General features: G+C 50.0%; 1 protein-coding gene across 2 annotated transcripts in view; it reads right to left on the reverse strand.

Annotated features, from left to right (window-relative positions):
- The window catches only part of TfAP-2 (transcription factor AP-2), a 181944-nt gene that overhangs the window by 51806 nt on the left and 104497 nt on the right, over positions 1-25641 (reverse strand). For both annotated transcript variants that reach the window (XM_077642024.1, XM_077642023.1), the window contains exons 2-3: positions 15920-16300; positions 11610-11834 (exon numbers count right to left, since the gene is read on the reverse strand). In XM_077642024.1, coding sequence (XP_077498150.1) covers positions 11610-11834; positions 15920-16300 — 606 coding nt within the window. The remainder of the gene's footprint in view (positions 1-11609; positions 11835-15919; positions 16301-25641) is intronic.

Consider the following 25641-nt stretch of genomic DNA (forward strand, 5'->3'; position numbering starts at 1 on the left):
AGCCAACCGGAACACCCTTCTGGTTAACATCCCTGCCTTCCCTCTTCCTCTCTTTATCTCTCTCTCTCTCTGTTCACGCACCAAACGCCACAACGGAGCAGCGGGAAGCTGCGCTGACTAGCGTTCTTTTTTCATTCGTGCATTCACTGCATTCAATGTCATGAACTATTTGCTTGAGCCTTCATCTAAGCAGCCATATTTCTATCGCTGAACGTCGAAACCCAACTGAATGTTTCTATGCGGCGAGAGAGGTTACTGGGACCCCACCCCAAATTATCGCATAACTGAAGCCTGTTGTAGCTCCAGCAGAAGTCCTCAAGCCAAGGCAAGCCAAGAGAGAAGAAGAAAACTAAGAAGCAAAGAAGACGACAGAAGCCAAGCCAAGAGACGTAAGAGAAAGGAGGAGAAGAAGAGGAACAACAGAAAGGAGAAGGAAGAAGCGAAGAAGACGGAAGCCAAGCCTAGCCAGGACGGTGAAGACTAATAGTAAGAGACTTAAAAACAGCGGAAGAAATAACAATGAGACGAATAGAAAGAAGAAGAGGGAGAAAATGGAGGCACATCACGGCTCTCGCTGGATGTTGTAACTAAGCCGTAGACTAGTTTAGCGATCCTATTTTTTGGGTTACTGTGCCCTGTCTCATTTCAAGTTTTTTTTTTTTTTCGTTAGCCCCCAAGTTTGAGCTCCATAGGGCAGCGGTAGAACGTGTTGGCTTAACACTTTTCTGTTCACATATCGGACACGGGGCGCATTGCATGTGCAAAAGCACTAATATCTGACAATGCATATTCGAGCCCTCGGCGTTAATATTTGCTACAAGTGCTCATTTTTTGTTGAATACTGTCAACAACAACGAGCCACAATGAACATCGCCACGTTATACATTTGCACGATCAACTGATTTTAATTTCTGTATTTTTCCAAAAATAAATGAAAAAGTATTTGTCATTTTGTAGAAGGGGGTTGATACTAAAACGGGACAGTCTTTGCGCTTTTGACTCCTTTCCTCCGTCGCTTCGTACACACTGTTGCAGAGATTTTTTATTCAGACGAAATGGACCCCTTTCACCATCATTAATGCTGCCTTCAGAGTGTAATAAATAGCCTATACGAGTGGTCATGCCTTGTCGTCTCTACTCTCAAATCCCTGCTGCCTCGTTTTCGTTGCCGTTCACCTTTCGCTTACTTTGCTTTCCGTAAACTCAAGTAATATTTATCTCAAATCTCGCGTACAGTTGCGATTCCGCTTAGAAACCTTCTTATAGCTGTATTCACAAGCTGCGCAGTGCGCTATGAGGGATAATGCTGTCGAGGGCTCTGTGTTAGTCTGAACCATGCATAAATCTGGGCAAACGGCGTTTTTAGACCTCGCACCCACTGAAACGCCGCCGCGGTGGCTGAGTGGTTACGGCGCCCGGCTGCTGACCCGAAAGACGCGGGTTCGATCCCGGCCGCGGCGCTCGAATTTCGATGGAGGCAAAATTCTAGAGGCCCGTGTACTGTGCGATGTCAGTGCACGTTAAAGAACCCCAGGTGGTCGAAATTTCCGGAGCCCTTCACTGCGGCGTCTCTCATAGCCTGAGTCGCTTTGGGACGTTAAACCCCCATAAACCAAACCAAACCACTGAAACGTGGCTTCTGTGGCTGGTGAGCGAACCCGCGACCTCGTGAGGTCTGCAGAAGGACACCGTAGCCGTTACAGCGGCCGGAAAACAAATAACAGGACGCACATTCTCTCCGCTCTGACGCCACCAAACAAGTAACGCATGCAAGACATACGCAACCCGCATCCGCAATCATGTCCGATAGCGCGGAATGTTCTCGCTCGGTTACCGCGAACGACAGGCTATCTGCGCGCGTTAAGGACGCCACGAATTCGAACCCGGCTACCCAGGCGCCGCATCCGGTATACTACACTAAAACCGGTGGCTACTCTGCGATCCGCGCGCGGCTACTTCCAATCCGTTCTCTCGGAAGCCGGCGGAAACGCAACGCGTAGCGTGAACGTAGCCCATTACCGGATGCGGCCCGCTTACGAAAACCACCAACCTCGCCGAGTTTGCCATAACTCACCACCATTAACGCATCTGTTCCGCTAACTGCATTAAAGCCCGGCACAGCTAGGCCGTGCAACACGCAACCGGCGTTTACGCGGGCACCCACCACTCGTAACCGGTTCGGGACCTCGAATGCTCTTTGAGACTGCGAACAGTTGACGGCGACTCCGAAGAGGACACGGTGGGTGGGAGGGGGAGGGGGCGCACAGAGCAGAGCCATTGAGATTACTCTCTTCTCTCCCACCCCTCTCCTATCCTCTGTGTTGTTTTATATACCATAAGAAAGAAGCTCGTCGAGCAAACGGGTGGCAAATCGGGGTTCGGCATCGAAGCCGAGGTGCCGTACCTTCCTGAAGGAAGATTGTGAGCCCGTATGCGCTTGGTAAGCAAACCGCCGCTTTTTAGGCGGGCGAGAGGCTAAATCATACGGATAAATGGGAAACAGTAGCAAAAAAAAAAAACGAACAGAACAGAACAGGGAACGGCCGCAAATTCCACTAAGAAAATGCCAAACTCTCCTCTCTATGCGGTTCGCGAAAAGAGAGTTGAACGGAGGGGTCAGAGAAGAACACTCAGGTAGAAAAGAGAAAGGAGAAAGCGGCGATGGAACGAGGAGGAGAGAGACTATAGGTGCTTGCAGCGCCTGTCTCTCCCTCGACAGCTTTTCCCTTTCCCTCCTGCACTGCTTCCCCCTCACCGTCACCTCTTCGCCAGTGCTGCTGCCGCCGCCGCTCGGATCCGTATACACACAGTGTACGCTCACTGAATGCCAATACTCGGCGGGTGATATCATCACCGCGACTGCTGCAGCTATCCTCCGAGCTCCCCGGCCACCGCTGCAAACGCGGCGGGTTCAACGACTTCCCCGCCGCCGGTCTTGCAGTTGCAGACGAGAAGAGAGCGATTCAAACAAAACCCTCCGTTTCCATTTGGCTGACATCGACGATGCAAGGTTTTGTACGCGTCAGCACGGGCAGCTCAGAGAGCGATCGCCATGCAGAATAAAAGAGAAAGGCGGAAAACCTAAAGAAAAGTAAAACGCGACAACCGACAGGAACCAGCACATCGCGTGCAGCGCCACCACGCCGACATCGAAATCCAAGGAATACAACCTATACGAAAGAGAAGATTGCAGGAATAGTAAAAAAAAATAATCCCGGGAGGTGAGCTGCAGGAGGCACCGAGATTCACGAGTCAAGTCTGTAAAAGCGAAGGAGAGGGGGACGGGGGTGAGAGGAAGAGCATTAAAACCGAATCAGATCGAGGCGACTGGAGCGAGTTGGACGACAGAGAGCAGCCGTCCCGGCGGGACAAGGACGCGACGCATAGATGCTTGCGAGACGAAGTTTCGCACGCCGGGACGCGGGATGTCCCCCTTGCAGGGCCATTTATACTATCCTTCAAGTTCAATTCAATTCAGGGCCGTCGAAGCAGTTTCAGGAAGGAATGGTTAAGTCGCCAGATAAGAAATGTGTACCCTTTGTACACGCGTGTGGTTATTCTGTAGTGGTAATCCCAACCGCAGCACATCCGACCTCACCTTCCTCCGCTAAACTCGACTGAAGCAGTATCCAAGAGCAACGTGTTTACTTGTTTGAAGCGAAAGCTACACTACGCTAGGTTTTTAAGAGAGCAGCGTCAGTGCGGGCATGTGACAGGTGTCACGTGGCAGGTCATGTGATCTACTGACGTAATCACAATCTGCCCACCGTGGCAGGCGAACCCAACTGCCCCACCGGGCATTGGGCATTTCATCGACGCTTTACAGAGAATCCGTTCGGCAGTGTGTGCGGCGTTTGTGAACGTATAGCCATGCAAAGGAACCTTTCGCTTCTCACCAGGGTTAACCACAGTTTAAACCACAGCTAGATTTTTTTTTTTCTGGCCCAGCCATCGTCACCATCAGCAGCCTCACTACTCCCATAGCAGGGCAAAGGCCTCTCCCATGTCTCTCCAATGAACCCTGTCCTTTGCCAGCTGCGCCCACCGTATCCCCAGTAGAGAGGTCTAAAACGACGACCAAATTCGAGATAGTTATATGGTTGAATCTTCGGAGAAAACACGGAAGGCGGCTATAGTGCATGACGGTCTTTTGGGAGGAAAGACAAAGAACGGCTGACCTGTCCCACTTCCAGCCATTGCTGGCTGCTGGTGGACCGGGCGCAACGGGTGGGCCCTGGATGCGTACGGTACACCGGAAACTATGCGCTCCACGTAGTCACCGCACAACTAACACGAAACGTTATTTCAACACTAGATGCAGAACACTGGTTAGCTCTGGAACGCGAAGGTCTTTTCGATGGTACTCTGTCCATTTTGATAGTCACAAATCTAATCTGCGTTAGACACTCGTGCTTTATACATCCCATAGCCCTGTGCGGTGCAAGTCAATTTAATAAGAGCGACGTCACCCAGAAAATGTAAAATCCTCGAACCTGTAAAATCCTAGATCATTTAATTTTGAAGCACATTATAACGTTTGTTGAAGACCACAAATTAATTATTCCCAATCAACATGGCTTCCGAAAAGGTTTGTCTACGACGACACAATTACTAGAAACGGTCCATGACTTAGCTATGACAATCGATAAAATGGGGGCAAACAGATATGATATTCCTTGATTTGTCAAAAGGCTTCGACCGGGTATCTCATTCTAAACTTCACTATAAGCTAGTTCACTTTCTTGGTAACGGGACAATAACTAATTGGTTAAAAGCCTATTGAAATGGTCGTCACCAGTTTGACTACTTTGAAAACAGCGAATCGGACTTGGCGGAAGTATTCTCTGGCGTGCCACGGGGGACAGTGCTTGCACCAATTTTTTTCCCTCTTTTTATTAATGATTTGCGCAAGAATATCGATGCAACAGTGCGTATGTTCGCGGATGACTGCGTCATCTACAAAGAAATCAATAGCCCTGCTGACCAAATAGCCCTAAACAACTCACTGCAGTGTGTATCGAAATGGTGTGACAACTGGCAGATGGCCCTCAACCTTGAAAAAGCTGTCTGCATGACAGTGACTAGAAAGAAACAGCCATTAAATTACAATTATGAAGTCGAACAGAAGACACTCACAAAGGTAGAGCAGTTCAATTGTCTTGGCGTTATTATTGTCTCGGCCCTGCGATAGAACGAGCACGTGACACACATTACCACAAAGGCGCATTCTGCTCTTTACATGATAAGACGTTCCCTTCGTCGGAAACAAAACTTTTGGCATGCATTTCACGTGTTCCTTCTGTGATAGAATACAGTATTATTACGTGGCTGACCTACACTAAACAATATATTGGTAGATTTGAAAGTGTCCACCGAAAAGTTGTCTGATTTATTTTCAACAAATACAGTCGTCATGAATCCCCCACACTGCTTCAGCAAAAAGTCGGCCTCTCTACAATCCACACACGAGCCAGACTGCTGCGGCTTAAGTTTCTGTTCCTCCTTTTGAATGATCGCACAAAACTTGATAAGACTAGATATCTGCTTGAGCCTAAGACGCGTGTCACAAGAACAAAACAAAAAAAAAACATCTATCCGAATGCAGATACCGTAGTGATGCATTCAAATTTTCATTTTTCCCACATGTGATTCATGAGTAGAATATGTTGCCTCCTGAAATTGTCAACCAGATGTGCCCTGAAGCATTTGTATCGAAGCTAACAAACCATCTTGGAAATTAATAACAACAGTCACCATGCGCGAATTACATGTACTTTTGTGTAAAGTGAAAAAGTTCCTTCTCTGCTGTTTCTTTCTGTTTTTGTTTTTGCTTTGCACTTTTTCATACGTGAACCCGATCCTGTTAAGGCCTCAAAGTGAGGCCAACAGTATGTAACAAATAAATAAATAAAAATAGCCAACAATATCTGGGACGATCCAGGAACGAAAAGGTGTAAGTGTGGTGAAAATTTTCTTCGAGCCAAATGAGCGCGATTAAGAGAGCTGCCAAGGAAAGTATAGACACCCACTAAACAGACAATACGATGAATGAAAACGTCGGTGAAAAAAGTTGCTAAAGAAAAAAATTTCAAGGCTTGAAAGTCAGGAGTTCACGATTCGGCACGGAGCTTCGTCGGTCTTGTCAGCGCTCGGCACATTTTTCTCCTGCTTTTGCTTAGCGCACGGTGTCACGGAGAGGTCGGCGAGGTTTAAACAAGCGTGAGCGACGAGGGACGACCTCTGCCCCGAGCGCTTAAAGACAAAAACGCGCGGCAACGTTCCACAGGCGAGGGAAGCAACAGAAACGTTACGAGCTGCAGTCCACGCCATCTGGAGGCGGCACGCAGAGCACGAAAAAATAAAAAAAAAACAGCTGCATATGTCAACACAAAAACAAAAGAAAGAGCCGAAAGAGGAGGTTACGTGGAGTCTGTCATTGAGAAATAGAGATAAGGTGTGGAAGAAATAGGTGGGTATCGTAGTGAGGACTGTCAGGACTCGAAACTGCAGGAATAGGGAAAGGTAAAGCCCCTAAACGTTGCTCGGTTCACCCAGCTAGATATACTGGCACCCAAGATATGCGGTGTCTTACCAGGAAAGTCCATGAAGCCGTGGGAGCTAGACTGAAACAACGCGGTCTAGGTGAGATGGATTGTTGAGACGGGTGAACCCAGGGCGAACGTATCGTTAAATAAAGAGACTGGTCGGTGGGAATAAGCGAAAGAGTTTTGTTCGGGGATCGCTGAAAACGCAGCGGCCGAGACCAGATGAGATAGGAGGGGGCTCGGCTTGTCTAGCGAGTGGTGGCGCATCGATATCGGCAGCATGGAGATCGAGGCACGAACCGAAAGAAGGTCGCGCAGGCAACGGACTGCGTATGTTAAGGAAGCACGCGACGGCTTTGAGACCTGCATGCGCTGAGACACTGGCGATATGTCCATTCGTGCCAAGTTTAAGAGGCGTCCGTGGTGGGGAACGAGGGCCCGCTTGAGCTTCGCCCGCGCTGTAACGACGCACCGGTTCAGGCAGACAACGCTCGGCTCTGCAGGCGAAGATCGTGAACTTCTGACCGCGCCAAACGAAGCCGTGTCTCGTTGCAGGCGCGAACAAGAAGTCAGGCGGTGATGTACGTTCACGTCTTCGGCCTGTCCTGGTACACAGTCGCAAGAAAGATGTCGCTGAATCTCGGGAGGCTCTATCACCCTCACAGGAACGAAGACACCAGAGTTCGAGGCGTACGAAGCATACTGAACAGTGCCGCAACACCCTTTCAGGGAGGTCGAACCCGTCAAGGCCTGATGCCTCTCAACTAAAGAATCACCAAGAGGAAAGTAGATGCAGGCAGGGATATTAGATCGGGAACCAAACGTAGTCTGCAACTATGCATGCACGCAACTTCAGCAGAAGAGTCGTGTTTTCCTTCCTGTCGTGTGGAACAGACTGCACTTGTAGAGAGGTAGCGCTGACACCATGCACAGTGCCTCGTTGGGGGGTCATGATTTATTCCCGCTTGCAGTGTTTGCGTTAAAGTTCGCACATCTGCCCCTTCTTTCCGAACGGGCTTGGCCCGTATCGTTCGGCAGGCTTCCGCCGAGGGGTCACAAAGGTCATGCCGGAATCCACAGGTGCGATCCGTTCAAGGTACGCCGACAACTCCGGAATCCATTGCGATAAATTGCACCACAGGTCACGAACAGCGGGAGGCTTTTGGGACGCTGGTTGCGTGACTTTTTTCGCCAACGGCCGATTTCTTTTTTGTTAATTTGGCCCCCGTGTATCTCAATCGCTTCTGCTGCGAGACAAAGAACAACTGTGCGTGGAGAGACCCACCGCGATGTGTCGGCGCCCACAAGGCCTTCAACCGCTGACGGCAAAGTGGTTGAAGTCGGTTTTCCAGTTACTGAGACCGCCATATGTCGTCTTAGTAGAAACGCAACACCGGAGGCTGTTTGTACTGCATTATACTGCATGGCATCACGACTTCCGCGAACCCTAACCTGACCGCTAACGAAATAAACAAACAAATAAAGAAAGAAAGAAAGGCAGAGGTTGGTGTCCTGCGGGAGTAGCCGTTCCTTCCTTACGACGTTGTATTTAGATAAATATCTAAATCCATTCCGTCAATTGATTTTTCAGTGGATTAGAGATTCAGCCCGCGGGAGGAGTTCCCAAATTGGACACTGTTGTTAAGAGAAAAAGAATTACAGTGAACACTAGTATAGGTCTCAGCCACACCGGCTACGAATGAGTACTATGCAAATCTCGCAATTTTTCGTTGTTAAAAATAATTTAGTCCATTCAGGGGCAGCCGTTGCGCAGATTAGATAACGAGGGTGGTTCCCGGATGACAGAAAGCAAGCAGCCTGAAAAGGGTGTTTTCGAATGTACACACGCGACGCGAGCACCAACGGTGAACCAAAGTCAGCCATGCCGTTTGAAAGAGCAAAACAATAAACATCTTTCTTTCTTCAAACAAAAATAGTGTGTGCAAACGAACACGACAATCGCTGTTTTATCTTTACCTCACCGATGCGGACGCACACAAGCACAGATATTAGTTTAAAATTTGTTTGTTGTTCTCTATCCGACCGAGGTGTGGAAGATCCGTCTCGATCATGTGACGAGCTGAAGCGTAACTTGTGGTCCCATGAAGACGGAAGCGAGCACCGAGTGAAAACGTTCGATCCCAGAAAAAAGCTAAAAACAAAAAGAGGCAAAACACGGAGACAACCGGCAGCATGTGACGAGCGCGCGAGGGATACCTTCTTCCAGCCGGCGGCCCGCGTGCAATTCTTCTTCCTTCAAGAAAAGGGTGGGGGGGACATCCTTGGCTTAGCGCCAGCGCCATCTTCTGAATCCGTCGATGGCCACGGGGGAGTCTGGCCGCCTCCGAGAAAGTGTTTGGCGCGTTTCACCGCGAAGAAACGTGCGTGCTGACCACTTCCTCCTTCTGCACAACGCCGCTCCACTTAATTCCGTGCAGCGCTTGGGAAAGGTCCGCGTCTTCTGCAGTGTGAGTGTAAGACGGAGAAGTTGCCGTTTGCGGCCTGAAGTATCTATCACAAACGTATCAGTTAGTTAAGCCTGATCGTTCACGTTACTGCACTTAATTCCATTCGATTTTCAGCTCCCGGCATTTCCTAATCGCGTTCTTTCTTTCTTCCTTCCTTCCTTTCTTTCTTTCTTCAATTGATTTCTTTTTTTCTATCCATATTCTCGCTATAGTCGGATACAACTCAAGAACTGCTAAGTACTCGCTTCGAAAGACCCCCTTCCAGCCAATGGCATCGGCCTATCCTTTTGAGCCTGCAAGCGTGAAGGGAATGGCAGACGAGAGGGGACATTCCCCTCCATCCGTGGTCGGTGATAGTCCACTCCCTGAATTACCACTCTAGCAGGTTCATGAGAATCGGCCGACGCCATTGGCTGGAAGGGGGTCCTTTGTCGGGGAAAAGCTGCTTTGTTCTTGAGTTGTAGCCGACTATAGTTTTTCCACCTTCTCTCTTCCTTTCTCTTTTCTTCTTGTTTCCCTCTTACTCTTCACATCTGCGTGATCTCGCGAAATCACCGAGGAGTGTTAAAAGAAGCAGCGCGTTCGGACACTCACTTTTATAGTCGTATACAACTCAAGAACAAAGGGAAAAATGCCCCTCAAAGGCTGCAATCCAACCAATAGCGTAGACAGATTTTGATGACATCGCGGAAAATCCGTTGATTAATCCCCTGCTGCGCTATACTTACAGGGAATTAACCGAGCGTGACTTGGGGTTAACCACGGATTAACCACGGCGCCACGGCAATCGGTCGACGCCGTTGGCTGGAAGGCCACCTTTAACGGGCATTTTCTGTTTCGTTCTTGAGTTGTATAACCAGCTATAGTCTTTTGCTTTCGTTGCACGTGATGTTCACGCTTCACCAGCGTGGTTGCTTGTTCTTTCAAATACTATAATACATATTTATATCTCAGGCGCTTTTTTGTGTGTGTGTGTGTTCCCTGCATGGTTGTAATTACCTGCGCCACGTGTTTGGGCCTGGTCCCCAGTGTTTGTTTTTCTTTAGGTATTTTAGCTTCTCCGCTGACCCGGCTGCCATATCTGACGTGTTTTTTGTTTTCGCATGTTGCCCTTGCAATGCACAATAATATTAGTAAGATCCCACAACTCCTTGCGGCATTGATCAGGCGCTCGCAAACAACTTGGCTACTTTTTGTCACTTTGATACGCATGACAAATTGGCAAAAGAAAAAGCTCCACTGCGCTAGATCTGTCACGCGCTAGATCCGTCAACAGATACCCTCACGAAGTGACTAATCATTCGCTTTTGTGGACCGACTCCCCGGGTGATTAATCCTTACACCGATTGATCGATCAAACCTGCACCACCGCGGAATGGATGCGCCTACGCAAGTTCCAGCCTCCATTTCACTGCACTGATTTCCCCGCGGCACGTGCAGACGCCTACGGAGACCAAAGACGTATACGACTCTGTTGCGTAGGGCGGCCAGGAAGAGATGGCGGCAGAAACAGCGAATACCCGCCTAGGAGAGCGGAATACAAATTGCTGCGCGCAGCGGCGGCGGTGTGTCCCAATCGGCGGGCTAAAGGAAAAGAAAAAAAAGCGAGGAGGGGGAGTGCAAATGGAATGCCAGGCATCGCTAATGAGATTGACGACGGCGATACGCGGCCTAGGCCCGCCGCTCGCTATCTGTGTCGACTCGCGCGCGTGCGCCCGCAGTCTCAGACACACACATACGCGTGTACGGAAGAAACGTCCAGAGAAAGAAGGGGGGGGGGGGGGGGTGTTCTCGGCCCCCTTTCTCGCGCACAAAGAAAGGCTTGCCAGGCGTGTGCGTGCGCCTGGTTGACCGCGCCAAGCCAAGCACGCCACGCTGAGTCCGTGCGAGCAAGGAAAGAAAAAAAAATGATCAAAGCAGGGGCCAGCTCGTTTCTAATCGGATTCGGTAGCCGCGACAACCTTCTTCGAGGGCGTGTGCACGAGCGCGCGGGCCTTTCCGCGCAGCTGGGATGGAGACGTCACGTGACCGCGGAGAACGCTAGGGAGTCCAACCGTCTTTTTTTTTTCTTTGGTGCGTGTCTGCGTGCGCTCTCGCGTCCGATATGACACCCACTGGAAGGCGCGTTTTGCCCTGCCAGGCGAAACTCAAGATATACTGCAGGAATGCACGGGCCTTTCGTCTCGTCGCAACCACCTCCTCTAAGGGCCACTAAGCCAGAAGGGAGTACAAAGGGCGTCGGAGGCATTCCTATTCGGGACTAACTGCGTTGAAGCAACTATTGGTCCCATGAAGTCTAACCGGTACTCCATGAGAGGCTAAACGAAAAGGGGTCCGTCAGCGACAGTTGTTCTCCCCGCGGACTAACTGTTCGCCGCTAGGACTAAGTGCTAAAGTTTGTCCCATTTTACTCCTTTTTGGTTAATAGCGCACGAGCAGAGCCGGCGGACATTGCTTGAGCGTTGCCGCGTCTTTGCTCTCCTTATAGCCGCTTCAGTGTTAGCGCAACTTTCACTCCGCACAACAGCCAGTGCATTTCACTGAGGCTTCAAACAACAACAACGCGGCCGACCCTTCTGCTCCAAGGAGGGCTCACCTCGAGGAAGTCGTTCCCGTCGTCCGAGGAGCAGGGACTGGCCTGTCCGTCCTCGACGATGCCCGGCGGCAGTCCCGCGGCGGCGCCGTGCAGGCCCAGGAGGTCCTGCTCGGTCAGGTGGTGGTGCGCGTGGTGCGGGTGCACCAGCACGTCTGGCCGCCGGGGGTACGCTGTCGGCTCGGTTCTACGCCCCCCTTCACCGTACGCCGGGAGGTGCATGTTCGCCTGCGGAAAGCAACGGAGAGGACCACTAGCTGTTCATCAGTGTCTCCTAAGCCTCCCTGTCGACTCCAAAGGTTACACCTAATACCTGTGCTACACGGGTGTTTCGAATGTCTTCCAAACGAATGTCATTCGACTCGACTGCCAAACCTGCGCTGCTACACGACGTTCTTGAACGGCATTCGGTTCACATGACATTCGAGTCGACGGAGCTCCGCGGAGACATTCGAGATTTTGGAATGCCTTCGAGGCGCAAGCGCGACTACTCTCTACCGCAGCGTCTTCGCGCCATAGGTGGCAGCATAAGTTTTGAAGAGCAAATACGTTCGTTAAACGATAAAATTCTAAATACTATTTATATACACTATACGGATCTTTTCCAGAAGTTTTGTTAGCAAGCAAATATTTACCGCATACTCTGGAACCCATCGTAGGAAAGAAAGGCAGCCATTTTGGCCCGGTGCCAGTTTTTTCACTTTGTGCTGTTGCTTTTGCTGTGTTTTGTCTTTTTATTTTGTGTGCGTGCGCGTCTGTGTGTACATTTTAAGTAAGCTTTTTTTTATTCAGTGAAGTTTATTGCACTTTTTCGTTTTTTGCGACACACGCAGGAGATAGAGCCCAATGTAGCCAACAGACCGCATACAAAAAATGGCAGGGCTATGGGCTTGGGCCTCTGTTAGAACAGAGGCGTTTAGTAATGAATAAATAGTAAAGTTTATTAGAAATGACATATTACTTTTAAAAGTAGCAATTTTATAGCGGACTGTAACTATACAAATTAATTGTTGCTGCTAGATTTGTTCAAAAACAAAACTTGACGGCAGCAGCGCCCCTGTAGCTTGGCGTCAGAATACTGAAGCTTTCGAATGCTTTTGGCATAGTCGTGTAGCACCGTGCGGGTCCGTCCAGTCCGAATGCCATTCGAAGTTTCGAATGCCGTTCGACTCGAATGTCATTTCAACGTACCCGTGTAGCACAGGTATAACTCTAGTGGAATTGGAGCGGCATTTGTTCCGGCGGAGGCGGAACTTCGTTCATGACAATGATGGCGTATTTTAGGCTGCTTTCGACTACACCCTAAGCCTAACAAACGGATGGCAAGTTAGCGATTCGGGAATTACTTTGCAGTAGTCAAGACTGAACGTAAGGTTGAGTGCAGCATGTATTCAATTGCGGGCTCGTTTAGCCATGCAGCCTACAGTACACTACTCCCTTGCCTCGACAAAGGGAAGCACCTCCACATGGCATGGGCTACTCGCGATATCATCCTGACGCAGTAAAGAATGGCACAAACTGTAATAAATGGCTACAAAGGCACAAGAGCCTAGAAAGGCGGAAACTGCTAAGGTATGAAAAAATAACAAGAGTTGCACCATGGTCTGACACCGATAGGTGTCCTTGTCGAAAATTAGAGTAGACTCCAGCACGGACACGTCCTTATTACCCTCTAGCTTTCGAGAGTTGACAAACGGGCTGCTATTAAGTGTCACTGTAGTCGCTGGAATGCTTTAGGAACAACGCTGCAACATCTTCCTTACAGATTAGGCATTTCTTCTCTATCTGCACGGTAAACGATGGGGGAGGATAGCGGGGTGAGCGATAAAGGAGGAACGTGGGAAAGGTGACCGTCCACTACACCCCGAAACACATCGTTTCCTGGGGGCCGAGGCAAGACGCCACCCACATGCAAGCTCAACCATGACAAACCGGCGTTTCCTGGGCTCTCCTGCTTCATTCCCCGACGGGGCCGGCATTAAGGATTCCAAGGCGCCTCTGAATACGTGCCTCGTATCAGGAGCACAGCTGAAGAAGAATGCACTCCGGGCCCCGCTTGGTTTCCAGGAGTTTTTTTGTTTTTGCTGCCTCAAACATGACACGACCGCGAGACGGCCAGTGCAAAGAAACATGGAATCGCTCTGCGGGATGCAAAGGCGAGAGTAATAGTAAGAACTTGTGTGGTTAGTATCGAGTCTGGCTTCCCGGGTGCGCGCAGTGGCGTGACTAAAGGGTAACGGAATGAGACGAACACAGGGACCGCAGCAGTGCTCTTCACATGCTGCGCGCACAAAACAGCCCGAGGAAACGCACCACTGTGTGCGGTCAGGCACCGGGTGTTACGTGAGCGGAATGGCACTGCTGTTAAGAGAGGCAACCCTTGTCGTTGTGGCATGCACGTGCCTCCGTTGGTGGTATTAGTCTCACGCGATCACTTCGGGCATACAGAGCATCATGGTATGGGCCAGCCGGTGTGTTAGGGCACCATTCACTCGTTAGTGTGACGTTCTTTATCTCCGCGCAAAGATGCTACAGCCTGTATCACTCGGTATGAACGGTACAAACTGTTTCCAACGTTTGTGGCAGTGCTCCGCCGTTACGACGAAATTATTCATGAACAAGGTAAAAACCTGGCGTCCGAGCACCACGAAGTTCATTTTACGTAAAAGCCACCTGCAGTATGCCTGAGTACCTCCGACGCCTTAATCAACCTAGTCATACGCGGAGCTTTAAGTTCGACCGAGAACCAAGTGGAAAGCCATTGTTTTCTGTTTCTTGTGAATATACTTTACCACACTACACGCTAACAGGTTCTTTCCCTACGCCGTCCATATTCTGAACAAGAGCCTATCCTGGCTGTATCAAGGCAGAGCACAGCGCATGGACCATGAACGGGAATGTTAGTTACACTGGTCCGTCGCCTTCCATAAAACGCCCATGTTTGTTTCTGATAAACCTCCACGCGCCTCATCAGTAGTTCAGGTAGACCTCGGTCAGCAAAGCGCTGCATTTACAGGCAGCTCCAATATGAAAAGGAACAATCACTTTGAACAAAAGAACAAATTATGTTGCTACTTCTGCATTGGAGGCGAAAATGTCTCACCGGCATTATGGCTCCCGGTGAAAACTATTGAGAACAAACTATAAATTGCGCTTTTCGTTCGCAGAGTAATCATTGGTTGAATGCGGATTGCTCTGTTCCATTTAATAATGAAGTACCTCTGTGTTCTCACCATCGTGTTCCCCAGAAAGCGAAAGAGAGGAAATAAAGACGGGAAGTTTGAGCAGAGCTGTTTCTCGCACGCTGATGCTTTTTCCCCCTGCTTCCATCAACTCTTTTTTCTCACTCATAATGTTATCTCTACGCTAGTCTTTTTTGTTCCTTTTTCACTGCTGCATATGAGTGTGCAATTCAGAGCTTTCTGCGAGTAGTCGGTCGGCATCATCATCATCAACCAGGTTAAGTCGACTAAATGTAAGACAGGTGTATTTTACCTCATCTCTCAACGTGATCCTCTGTGGCCCTCTAGTACGTTTACATTCGCATGGCATCCTTAGGATTCCTTCTTAATAGAAAACCTTAGAATCCGTACTGCCTTCCAAGACCGTCGGTTGTACATTCTCTGCACTGCTTGTTCCGAGAACCGAGAACCCAAGTCCGTATTCTCTCTGAATTTCCTCCAGGCCAATAGGTCACATACTGTCCGCGCATGCTTTGCGAAAAACATGCAGCACACAGGATTTGATTCCGGGTCATTCAGTCTGACCCGTTATGTGTCGTCAACATTCCATATCTTTCGAAGCTCAGAGGTACTGCGATCGTCACCGCTCCGGCACTCACGGCATTCACGAGTGTACACGACTAAAGAGACAGCTCCTTCGATATGCATATCTTTGACATAGACTGTGAGTAATTTAATGAACCGACTCAACAACAGCAGCACAGGTAATTGGCCCAATATTGCGCAAGGGATGTTTCCTTTGTATGACCATCATTTGTTAATATATTTCCAATATTAGGCCCATTACCTGTGCTGCTAGGGATATGCGAGAGCACGGCGGCGACACTGGCTCTCCCGCGCGCGTCGTCATTTGCCTTTTTGGTTTTCTTTTTTTTTACCGTCGTTTTTGGTGACGAAAACGTACTGTTGAATAACTTTTCTATGCCTTCCAATTCTTGGCCGATCTCCCAGTGTGGGTATGTGCAAGTAACAATGACTAACCTAGTGTGGGTATGTGCCATTTGTTGTTCGGAGAACAGCAACAACAACAACAACAACAACGGATGTATATATATATAGGGGGGGACTGACCGCCTGCAGGAGGTCCTCCTCTGGCCTCCGGGACAGCCCCCGGGGCTGGTGGCCCGCGGCCGGGTGCAGCTGGTGGTACTGCTGGGGCCCCGCGAGGCTGTTGAGGTGGTGCGACGCGTACGGGTCGTGGAAGTCGAGCTGCTGCTGCGTGGGCGTGGGCAGGTTGTACGGGGGCGGGAAGTAGGGCGGCTGGAAGTCCGCCGACGAGGGCGTCAGCCGGGGCGGCGGCGGCGGGGGCGGCCCCCCCGCGAACGAGCCAGCGCCCGAGCCCAGGGAGCCCGGAGTGCTCGGGTTGGGCGAGCTGAGGCTCGTGATGGGCCCCAGGGCGGCCGCGGCGGCCGCTGCGGCGGCAGCATGGCCGCTCACCAGGTCGCGCCGGTCCTGCGGGGGAAACCGTCCACACGTCAGGGACTCTGGCCAGCACAGACACAGGCGAAGCTCAACACAGAGAGGCAAGGAAAAATAAAACTGGCAGTGGCTTAACTTGGCTAACCCTGGAATTCAGCGAAAAGCAAGCACGCTTGCTAAGCGTCTGAGGCTCGTCCATGGCAGCTCCGCTACACGCTCGCGACACGGCCATGTGGCTATGACGTGGTATCAAATGGTCTTACGACACCACCATCGGACATCATCGCGTGGCTTCACACCGCCCCATCGGATGTTCTTAAGGTGAAACATCAACCCAAAGGTCACCCAATGTCAAAGATCAACTAACGGTCACGGCCAGGTCAAGGTCACGGGTCAACGGTTCGACACCAGAACTGCACCCCATATGGACATGCACAGCTCACGTGGTTGGGCTGGAGGTCGTTCAAGGTCATTCTGCTACCTACCCGAAGACTGTTTTAACAAGCGTAGTGAAGCTTTTCGCTTGAAAACAAGCCATAAAGAAAGAGAGTATGTGACTAAATTTTATGGCGTTTACACTGTGAAGACCGATATTGAATGAGCAAGAGGGAAGCCGGGAAGGTTAAGTGGAACTAGGCTCCAGTTCGCTGCCGCTCAGTGGGGCCAGGGAAGGTGCAGATAAAATGGGTGAAGAGGGTAGACTGGGTTAGGCACAAGGAAGAAGGGTCCACAGGGAGCCATCATCATCCTCTTCCTTGGCTCGCTGCTGGAACCCCTAGACCCATTCCTCTTATTGTTTCTGATTCCCTTTAATGGCCTGATCCAGTACGCTGTGAACCCCCGATGCAAAGGGGGATGACCACAACAGCATCAGCTTCATAAGCATCGGCAGCACGTTCTATGGATGCACAGCATCGCGCAGTGAAACTTGGAGAGGGGGGAAAGGGGAACGAAGAAGGAAAGTGCGCCTGTGACTCTCAAACTTATGTCCTTGCGATCTTTTAAGAGCGTTAGCTCTTATCAATCACGTTTCTCGATTTTCTGGGGTCTGCTACCACTTCCCTTCAGCGTGAAATATTTCAAGTCCGAGGAATTCAAGATGGCGGCCCCCATAGTAAATCGATATAGCGACCCAAATGGTGATTGGTGACGTCATGGATATATCCGATTGGTGGTTGATTGGGGAGGTCACTGATGTATCCAATTGGTGAATGATTGGTGATGTCACTTTTAAAGCCAAGATATCGGCCAATAATGATAATTAATTGATGACGTCATTAATTAATCAATGACTGCGGCCGACTTAGGTCGCCACGTGACTATAACGTCATAATTCAAGATGGCGGCCAAATTCGGGGGCCATTGATGAGGTTAAAATCCAATGTGGCGGACAGAAGTGGAACCAGGTGATTATGATTATTTTAATTTTCTTCTCCACGTTTGCTGAGGAGACCGATGTAAAGACGCTTAGCGTTCGCTCCCGCAGCGAACGCGAAGTCGAACATCGAGGTAGTGTTGGCAGAGAATTTTGTTTCTAATCGTTACGGATACGAACACAACCGCTGAATAAGCAGAGGCAAGGCAGTGGGATCAACCAGAACAAAAAAAAAATCTAGTTCGTTGCCCTGTACATTGCTGGAAGGGAGAGTTAAAAGGGGGAATAGAGTAGTGGGAGAGGAAGGGAGGGGCTCTGTCATAACTTGTCCTGCGAACACGACGTCCGAGCGTTATAGTAACGGAAAAGGTTTAAGGTTATGGTTTATGGGGGTTTGACGTCCTAAAGCGACACAGGCTATGAGGGACGCCGTGGTGAAGGGGTCCGGAAATTTCGACCACCTGGGGTTCGAAATTTCCGAAAAGCGTCCGGCAGGCCTTCATCAGGGGCTGACAGTCACTCGGGTACACCGTGCAGGAAGGTGAGCGAAGAACAATGGCAGTGACATTGAGGCAGAAAAAAATTGCTGTAACCAGACTAAACTTAAAACACGTTTAGGAGAGAAGAGGAGGAACAATCTTCTTATTAATCGCTGCACTCAAAGTGTCATTCACAGCGCGGCCTTTTCTGCTACGCAAGTACAGGCATGGAATAGCACCTCATAATGAAGTATGGAAGCGGGCATTCATTGTTCACATACATACACTAAAAAAAAAAAGAAACACGCGCCAATAAGTTGTGGTTGAAAATCAACGGGTCATTTCGAGAGCGTTCGTTCTCGCTTCTTCTTCTCCTTTTCTACTCATTTCACTCGATAATCACATAGTTTGGCTAATGTTCCTCCATAATATAGCTAAGCCAGCGTCCCTCGGTTCTTCCTCCTATCGCGTTGCAGCCCGGAAACCATTGCGCTCGAGTTTGAGGGGAGTGTATACAGGAAGCGAGCAGGGTCAGGGGCTGTTTTTTAACGAGCCCGTCGTCCGCCGCATCCCTTTGACGTCCGTGAGATCGCCACCGGCGCTCCCTCAAGACCGCGACGGCCGCCGAGCCATGCCGTAACAAAAAAAAAAAAAAACATGCGCCGCTTACACACACACACATAGCGCGACCTGTCGGCCGTCCGGGGCTCCCCAATGCGGCAATGCCTGGCCGCAGCAGCGCGAGCCGAAGGTCGATACACCGGCCTCAGCTGCGGCAGCGCCGTCCACGGACACAGGGACTACCCGTTTCACGCCCCGATACTCCGCGCGCTGCGTCCGCGATCGCGCCGCCCATCCGTCTCTTTCCATTGTGGCGGCTAACTCCTGGCGGCTGCTACTACCGCGTCCCTTTTGCCGCCTTTGCATGGCCGGACCGGAGCTGCGGTTTGTTTTTTTTCCTTCCGGCGTCTCCGAGCGAGGATCGAGTGTGCCTCCAAGAGCTTCCGTTCTCATAACAGGCGCCTCCTTTACCGCCTCCGTTCCGTGAGAACGGAGCGCCGCGGTGGAGGTGCGGCCGTAACTAACTTGTAACGCGACGCAACAGCGGCGATGCCTGAGGCTGTAGGTTCACGCTGCTGCCGTAATCGAGGCAATTTCTTTCAGGAAATGACGTCAGCGAGTGGGGTGACGCGTCCCGCAAATTACGGATAGACTAATCTCTCTCAAAGTGCGCCTCGCCCCAGCTGCAGTCGGAAGAGCGCTACAGCTAGTGCTTGGGCGCACTGGCCGAATCTGTATACCGGGCCGAGGAAGGTGCGTGCTACGCGCTCTAAAACTACTGCGCTCTAAATACACAAAAATAGGTTTGTTGCTTCTAGCTACAACACTGCAATCTCCCATTCTTTCCTCGAAATCCATGACTGATTTAGGGGTAATGACAGCAAGGCCCTCAATCATTGTTTTGCGAATATTATTGCACAGATTCACAGCCATCCTTTGGACAAGGATCCATACAATGATGCCTGAGTATTGTGCCAAAGATGTGGACATAATAAACGACGGAACTTGAATGTTCTACAACGCACCAGGATGTTTGTTTTTTCCACCTCGACACTACCGGTGATGACACTGTCCTGATGCTGGCACGTTAACATTAACACATCGAACAACTAACGACCACGAATAACGTTGTGTTGATGGTGGACTGGTGCCACCCTCCCTCCCCCCTCCTCGTCCGTTACCTCTCCGTACTGATGTATTGGCTAGCAGATCTCCACGTACTTCGCCTACGTCACACCCTATACATAATGAAAATATGTCCAGACACGGCAAATAGAAACGGCGTCCCGAAATTGACTTAGTTATGACAGCAAGCTGTCAACTACAGTGAACTAGAATACATTATTCTAGACCACTATACTATCAACGCTGCCCAAGTAACAGTTCATTTCATTTGGCCAGAAACCAGCGCACTCGGATGTTATGAAAAGTATAATCCACTTTATTGCTTCTGGATTTACACAAAAGGAACGAAAATGTCAAGGCTGTCACTTAATTCCATTGCTGTGCACCTACTAGTCGGCAATAGTTCGTTCTGCATGATGTCAAATTTCTTCGTTTCTTTTTTGTTCTTTCTCGAAACAAGACTGATTAGCGGAGCGCAAGAATTCAGCGCAGCGGCCATCTTTAAACCAACTAAAACAAGAAGCGCGCTTTTCACGTCTTAAAACCGCAAACCGTTGCAAATTAAAGGCGGAACCGCTAATCTGAAGTGACCCAAATTTTCACTCCACAGCGTTCCACCCAACCGCGATTTTCGCGAACGCGTTCAAGCCCGCCAAACGTCCACATATTTCAGAAAGCGCATTCTTGCTTCTACCGATGATAAACCAGGGAACTGGGCGAACTGGGCGCATGGGATAAACGGGGGGGGGGGGGGGGGGGGGAGCGTTAAGCTTCGAAGCGTTTACGGGTGGCCCCCTTCAGGGGAATAAGTGTTACCCACGCATCCTACGCGCTTGTATGGTCACGTCCACTGCGCACAACAATCTCGAAGCCGGGTGGGAAAACGACGCAGGACCTGCGCGAAGAACAAAAACTCGTCTACCGCGGAAACAAAGGGACCAGTGCGTGAGCGGCGGTGAACGGGACGTGATTCAAGAAAGCGCAGTTTTTCACCCGCTGCCACGACGACGTCGACAACGACGTAAGCGCGCTTATGTGACGCGGGCTCGCGCAAAACACGTGCACCACGCCTCTCCTCTCACATGCCCCGCGAAACAAGGAAACCGGTCGTCGTAAGGCCGTCTGACCCAGTCGCGCGGTTTTTTCGGCCAGAAACATTGTCTTCTCTCTGTGCCCTTAGAGCTTCGCCCAGTTATTAGCGGAGAAATTACTTAGGCAGTTCGTCGGAGAGGCGCTGCTTGGCCGCGAACAATGGTGGACCACGAATGGGTGGAATTCCGCGATCAACGCAGATGCTCCGCTGAACTCGGAGACGTCAAGAAGAAAAGCGAGCAATTTGAAAGGTAACTGAATGCACGCGCTAATACTCTGAGTCGGCTCTAAACGCACTAACGCAATAACCAAGCGCGATTCTATGTACAAACGTTAGCGCAAAATAAGACACATTCACAAGAAAGGTGGACAAGACAAAGCGCGTTGTCTTGTCCACCTTTCTTGTGAATGTGTCTTATTTTGCGCTAACGTTTGTACATAGAACTATGCACCAACTAGCCCAGCAACAAGTGTTACGTGAGAACCAAGCGCAACTTTAGAATGGTTATAGTTTAAGTTTCCGCATGAAATAACGGAGAATTCACGGTGGACTGATTATTAGCCCAAGACGGCCCTTAATTTTTCCGCCTCTGCCGAACCAGGGCACTTTCAGGAAAGGAAGATTAGCAGTCTAGACGGTTGCCTAATGGTGAAGGCGCCTAGTATAGTGAGGTTCTGTATAACCTGGTGTGCATTAATTTTTTTCTGGCCCATGAACACAACCGTGCCGTGACGGAGGCGAAATGTTTACCCTCACTCGACGTGTAGCGCCACTGGCAATGAACCAACTAATGGCGGCAGCTGTTGGTGGGCGTGACGTCATGAAAACGTATGTGAGCAGTGGCCGTGACGTGTTAGTTTGCGTCGTTGCGTTTTGTATCTTAGTACGTACGCTCGTCGCCCTGAAGCCGGAAAATCCCATGCAAGTACCGGACACATCTGTCACTGTGGAAGAGTCGATCGAAGTCGCCTACGTTATGCTGGTGTCCGCTTCGAGGGCAGTAGTGGTAAACTTTTGATAGTAACCATGCGCCGTGTAACCGCATATCGTTGTACAGGCGTACTTATTTGGCCTATAGTTGGTGTATCACCCTTAGCCACGCAAACAGCGCTGAAGAATGGACGAATGAAGAGAACATAAGCGTTGACTAGCAACTCCTTTCTGTACACTGCACCGAACACAACTCAAGTAACGCAGAAATGTCACCGCTGCTTTTTCTGGATTCTCATCTTTCTGGATAAATAAACAGTTTCCGAAGCCATGCACATGCTACAAACAAGTTTTGTAGGCCTGGAGGAAGGAAAGAATTTAGGACAGGCTGTTAGGTGACTTGCACCGCTCGTGAGTTGGCCGCCGTTGCAGCGCGATTGCGCATGCGCAGACGCCGCTACGCCCATAGTTACAATCGGCTGCGCCATCGACCAAAGACTCCCAGTAGTCATTGCGAAAACACGTGACTCCCGGTACATTTTTTTCTGTCATGCAGCTCGGATAGCAAGGTCCACTCCGGAGCTTTCCTTCCTCGATGATTGTAGGTTTGCAAACCTCGACGCGGATGCGGGTTGTGGGGTGTTAACGTCTCGAAGCGGCTCACTTAATGAAGGCCGGCGTAGCTGAGGGCTTCGGATTTAATCCACCTACGGCTCTTTGAAGTGCACTGATATCGCGCAGCACACGGACGTCTTTGTATTGCATTCTGCACTGAAATACGGCCGCTGCGGCCGTGATCGAACCCACGACCTTGGGTTCAGCACCTGAACGCCGAAGTCACTGAGTCACCGCGGCGGATTGGACGTGGATGAGCAAAGAAGAAGATGAAGTCTGAAATGAAAAGTTAGCGAACTTTCTGTTTTATTCGCGTTAAGGTGTTAAAAACGAGTAGTTAGTCAGCCAGCCACTAAACTGTGTTCCTCATTTCTGCTGTCTTTAAGGACATTTCTATGGCTCTAGCATACCACGAATAGCGAAACGCTCAGACCCTCTAAGTTTCTCATTGCATATTCTCTATAGCCCGGTTATGGTGTCTGGCTGACAAAGTCAAAAGGAGAAAATAAAACCACAATGGCCTAGGCTGCTTTCTGTTCTCGGTTTGCTTGAGCGCCCGCCGGCTTGCGGAACTGCGCCGAGCCGTTTCCGCACGCGACGCATAACGCGGACACGAATCGGAAATGCGCGCGTGAAAAGTGCACTGTAAGAGGTACAGCATCAGGGACGCCGACAACAAATATTGATAAAAGAAACGACCACCGCAGAGTATTCGCCGCTTTGCCGCCGACGCCTTTTCCATTGCACGCACCACTGAGTCCGGGGAAGACGGAGCACACGGCGGCGACGGCGGAGAAAATAAGGGGGAAAAAATGACGCCTATGAGGTAAGGAAAGGAGGCTGTGGAGATTTGCCTATTTTCACTCACCGACAGCGCTTCGGGCGAGGCCTACAGGCTGAGCCGGAGACCTTCAGGGACCTTCTCAGCCTTTACGGACGTAGACGAAGAGGGAGAGAAGGGTTAGTAATGGGGAGAGGGGCACCACGCCTTTTCTAGACGCCGGGGCGGCAATGTGCGTTGACAGCCACGCGGCAGTTTTGTTTACAGAACTGTCGTCGCCGCGGAACGGCCAGACGTATCGGTGTGACCGCAGCGTTTGTGCGAGAAATCGCTTTCCTGCACTCGAACAGGCGACGGACATCATGCGCAAGTGAGTGGCTCTCGCACCGAGAAATTAATTTTCGGAGAAAGGAAGGCGATAAATGGGGGGACAAGAGGATGATTAGCTAGTGGGGTAGTACAACTGATTGATTGATCCACTCATTCATTAGCTGCTAGATTTAGTGACTGACTGACTTAGTGACTAGTCTAGACTAGACTGACCAGACTGGCAGAACTACTAGACTAACTAGACTAGGCTAGACCAGACTGACTGACCAGACTAAACTAGACCAGACCGACTGACTAGACTTGACTGACCAGACTAAGTGACTAGTCCAGACTAGACTAGACTGACCAGACTGACTAGAATTACCAGACTGACCAGACTGACTAGACTGACTGAATAACAGACTGACTGAGTAGACTAGGCTAGACTTGAATGACTAGACTAGACCAGACTGACTGACTGACTGACTGACTGACTGACTGACTGACTGACTGACTGACTGACTGACTGACTGACTGACTGACTGACTGACTGACTGACTGACTGACTGACTGACTGACTGACTGAGGTACAGTTGGACGAAAGTAAAAAATCCATGCCTTGCTTCCTAACCGCGTTTTGTCACACCATAAAAAAATCAACGATTCAATGAAGAAACCAAGCTGCGATTTTGAAGCCTGTTCAAGCAATCTGATCGATAGCGCAAACACGAACGAAAGATTCGACCTGCATGGCAAGAAGAGACATCAGCCCATCGAACTTGTACTGGCCTAGAACATGACAGGGAAGCAGCTGGCTGACAAAGGACAGAAGAAGTGGCGACACAACACAGGGCCGCCGACTAACGACGGAAAAACCTGCACCAACTGCCCAGCTGCGCTCCGGTGTACAACAGTCCACAGAGCTCAGCGGTGATGGACGGATAATGCTGCACTGAATGCGCTGCTCCTGTATACATGGAGGAGATACGTTAGCGTTATCAGATGAAGTCGGCATGGGCTGCGTTTCAAGTGCAAGGCCAAACGCAGAGACCGCTATCCTGCGCATTGCACTACTGGGGACAAAAGTTTCCGGGACGCGAGTTCTAGGAAAAAAACGTTTATTGTAGCTCAACCTCGCTATCCAGTCGCCTGATATTGTATAAAGGCATTGAAAGGCCTACATGCTCCTTCCTCTCTTGACAATATCAGGCGGCTCGGTAGCGAGGTTGAGCTACAATAAACGTTTTTCCTAGAACTCTCGTCCCGGAAACTATTGTCCCCAGTAGTACGTTACAAGTGCCTTTAGCGACAGAAGCGATCTAAGCACGCGCAAAACAGATGCGCTCACCTGTTCTGCAACAAACTGCGTCCTGTTATTCTATTTTTGGTCTTTTTCACGCTGGCACATTATTTTTCATTTTGTTCATTTTTTTTTACCTCTTAATTGTTAAAGTTGCAAAACCCCTTATAGATTATACTGTAGGTACTCTTCCCCTTTAGTTAGTTGTTGGAAAATATCCTTTCCGCCGTGACGCAGCCATTGTAGCAGAACTTCGGGCCGTTCCCTTTGAGCAGCTCCCCCGTTTCCAACCTTGTGCAGCCTTGTTCATAGAATTATATCAGACCAAATCAAATCAATGACTTACAACGTTGGCGCGATATGCCACATCCACTGGAATAGAAAAGTGCAACCTTAGTATCGATAATGGGCTGAGAATTCCCAGGTTTGAGGGTTCTCAGTACATTGGGGATGGTGATGATTGCATTTCGATGGCGTACGGGTGGCTGGACCAAAAAGTGCCATGGCTAATCTGTGATAATTATGGAACGACTATATCGCTCTGGAGAGGCTGTTGATACTGTTGGGTGAAACAAAGATAAAAAGTAAAACAGACTCCGGTAAACTGACCACTTGGTCGAGACTTCCAGCTCATATTTAATTTTCCAGAGACATAAACACAATAATCCGGATCACAATGGGCAAATGGTGGACTTGAGGCCAATCGCCCGAAGTCCACCAGCCCGAGGTCTGATTACACCCTGAGAATGTAATCACCGATAAAGTAAGCCCAGAACAACAAGACGCACCGAATCCATCATCTGGAC

Source organism: Amblyomma americanum, chromosome 10 (genome assembly GCF_052857255.1).
Source record: "Amblyomma americanum isolate KBUSLIRL-KWMA chromosome 10, ASM5285725v1, whole genome shotgun sequence".
Taxonomy (NCBI): domain Eukaryota; kingdom Metazoa; phylum Arthropoda; class Arachnida; order Ixodida; family Ixodidae; genus Amblyomma; species Amblyomma americanum.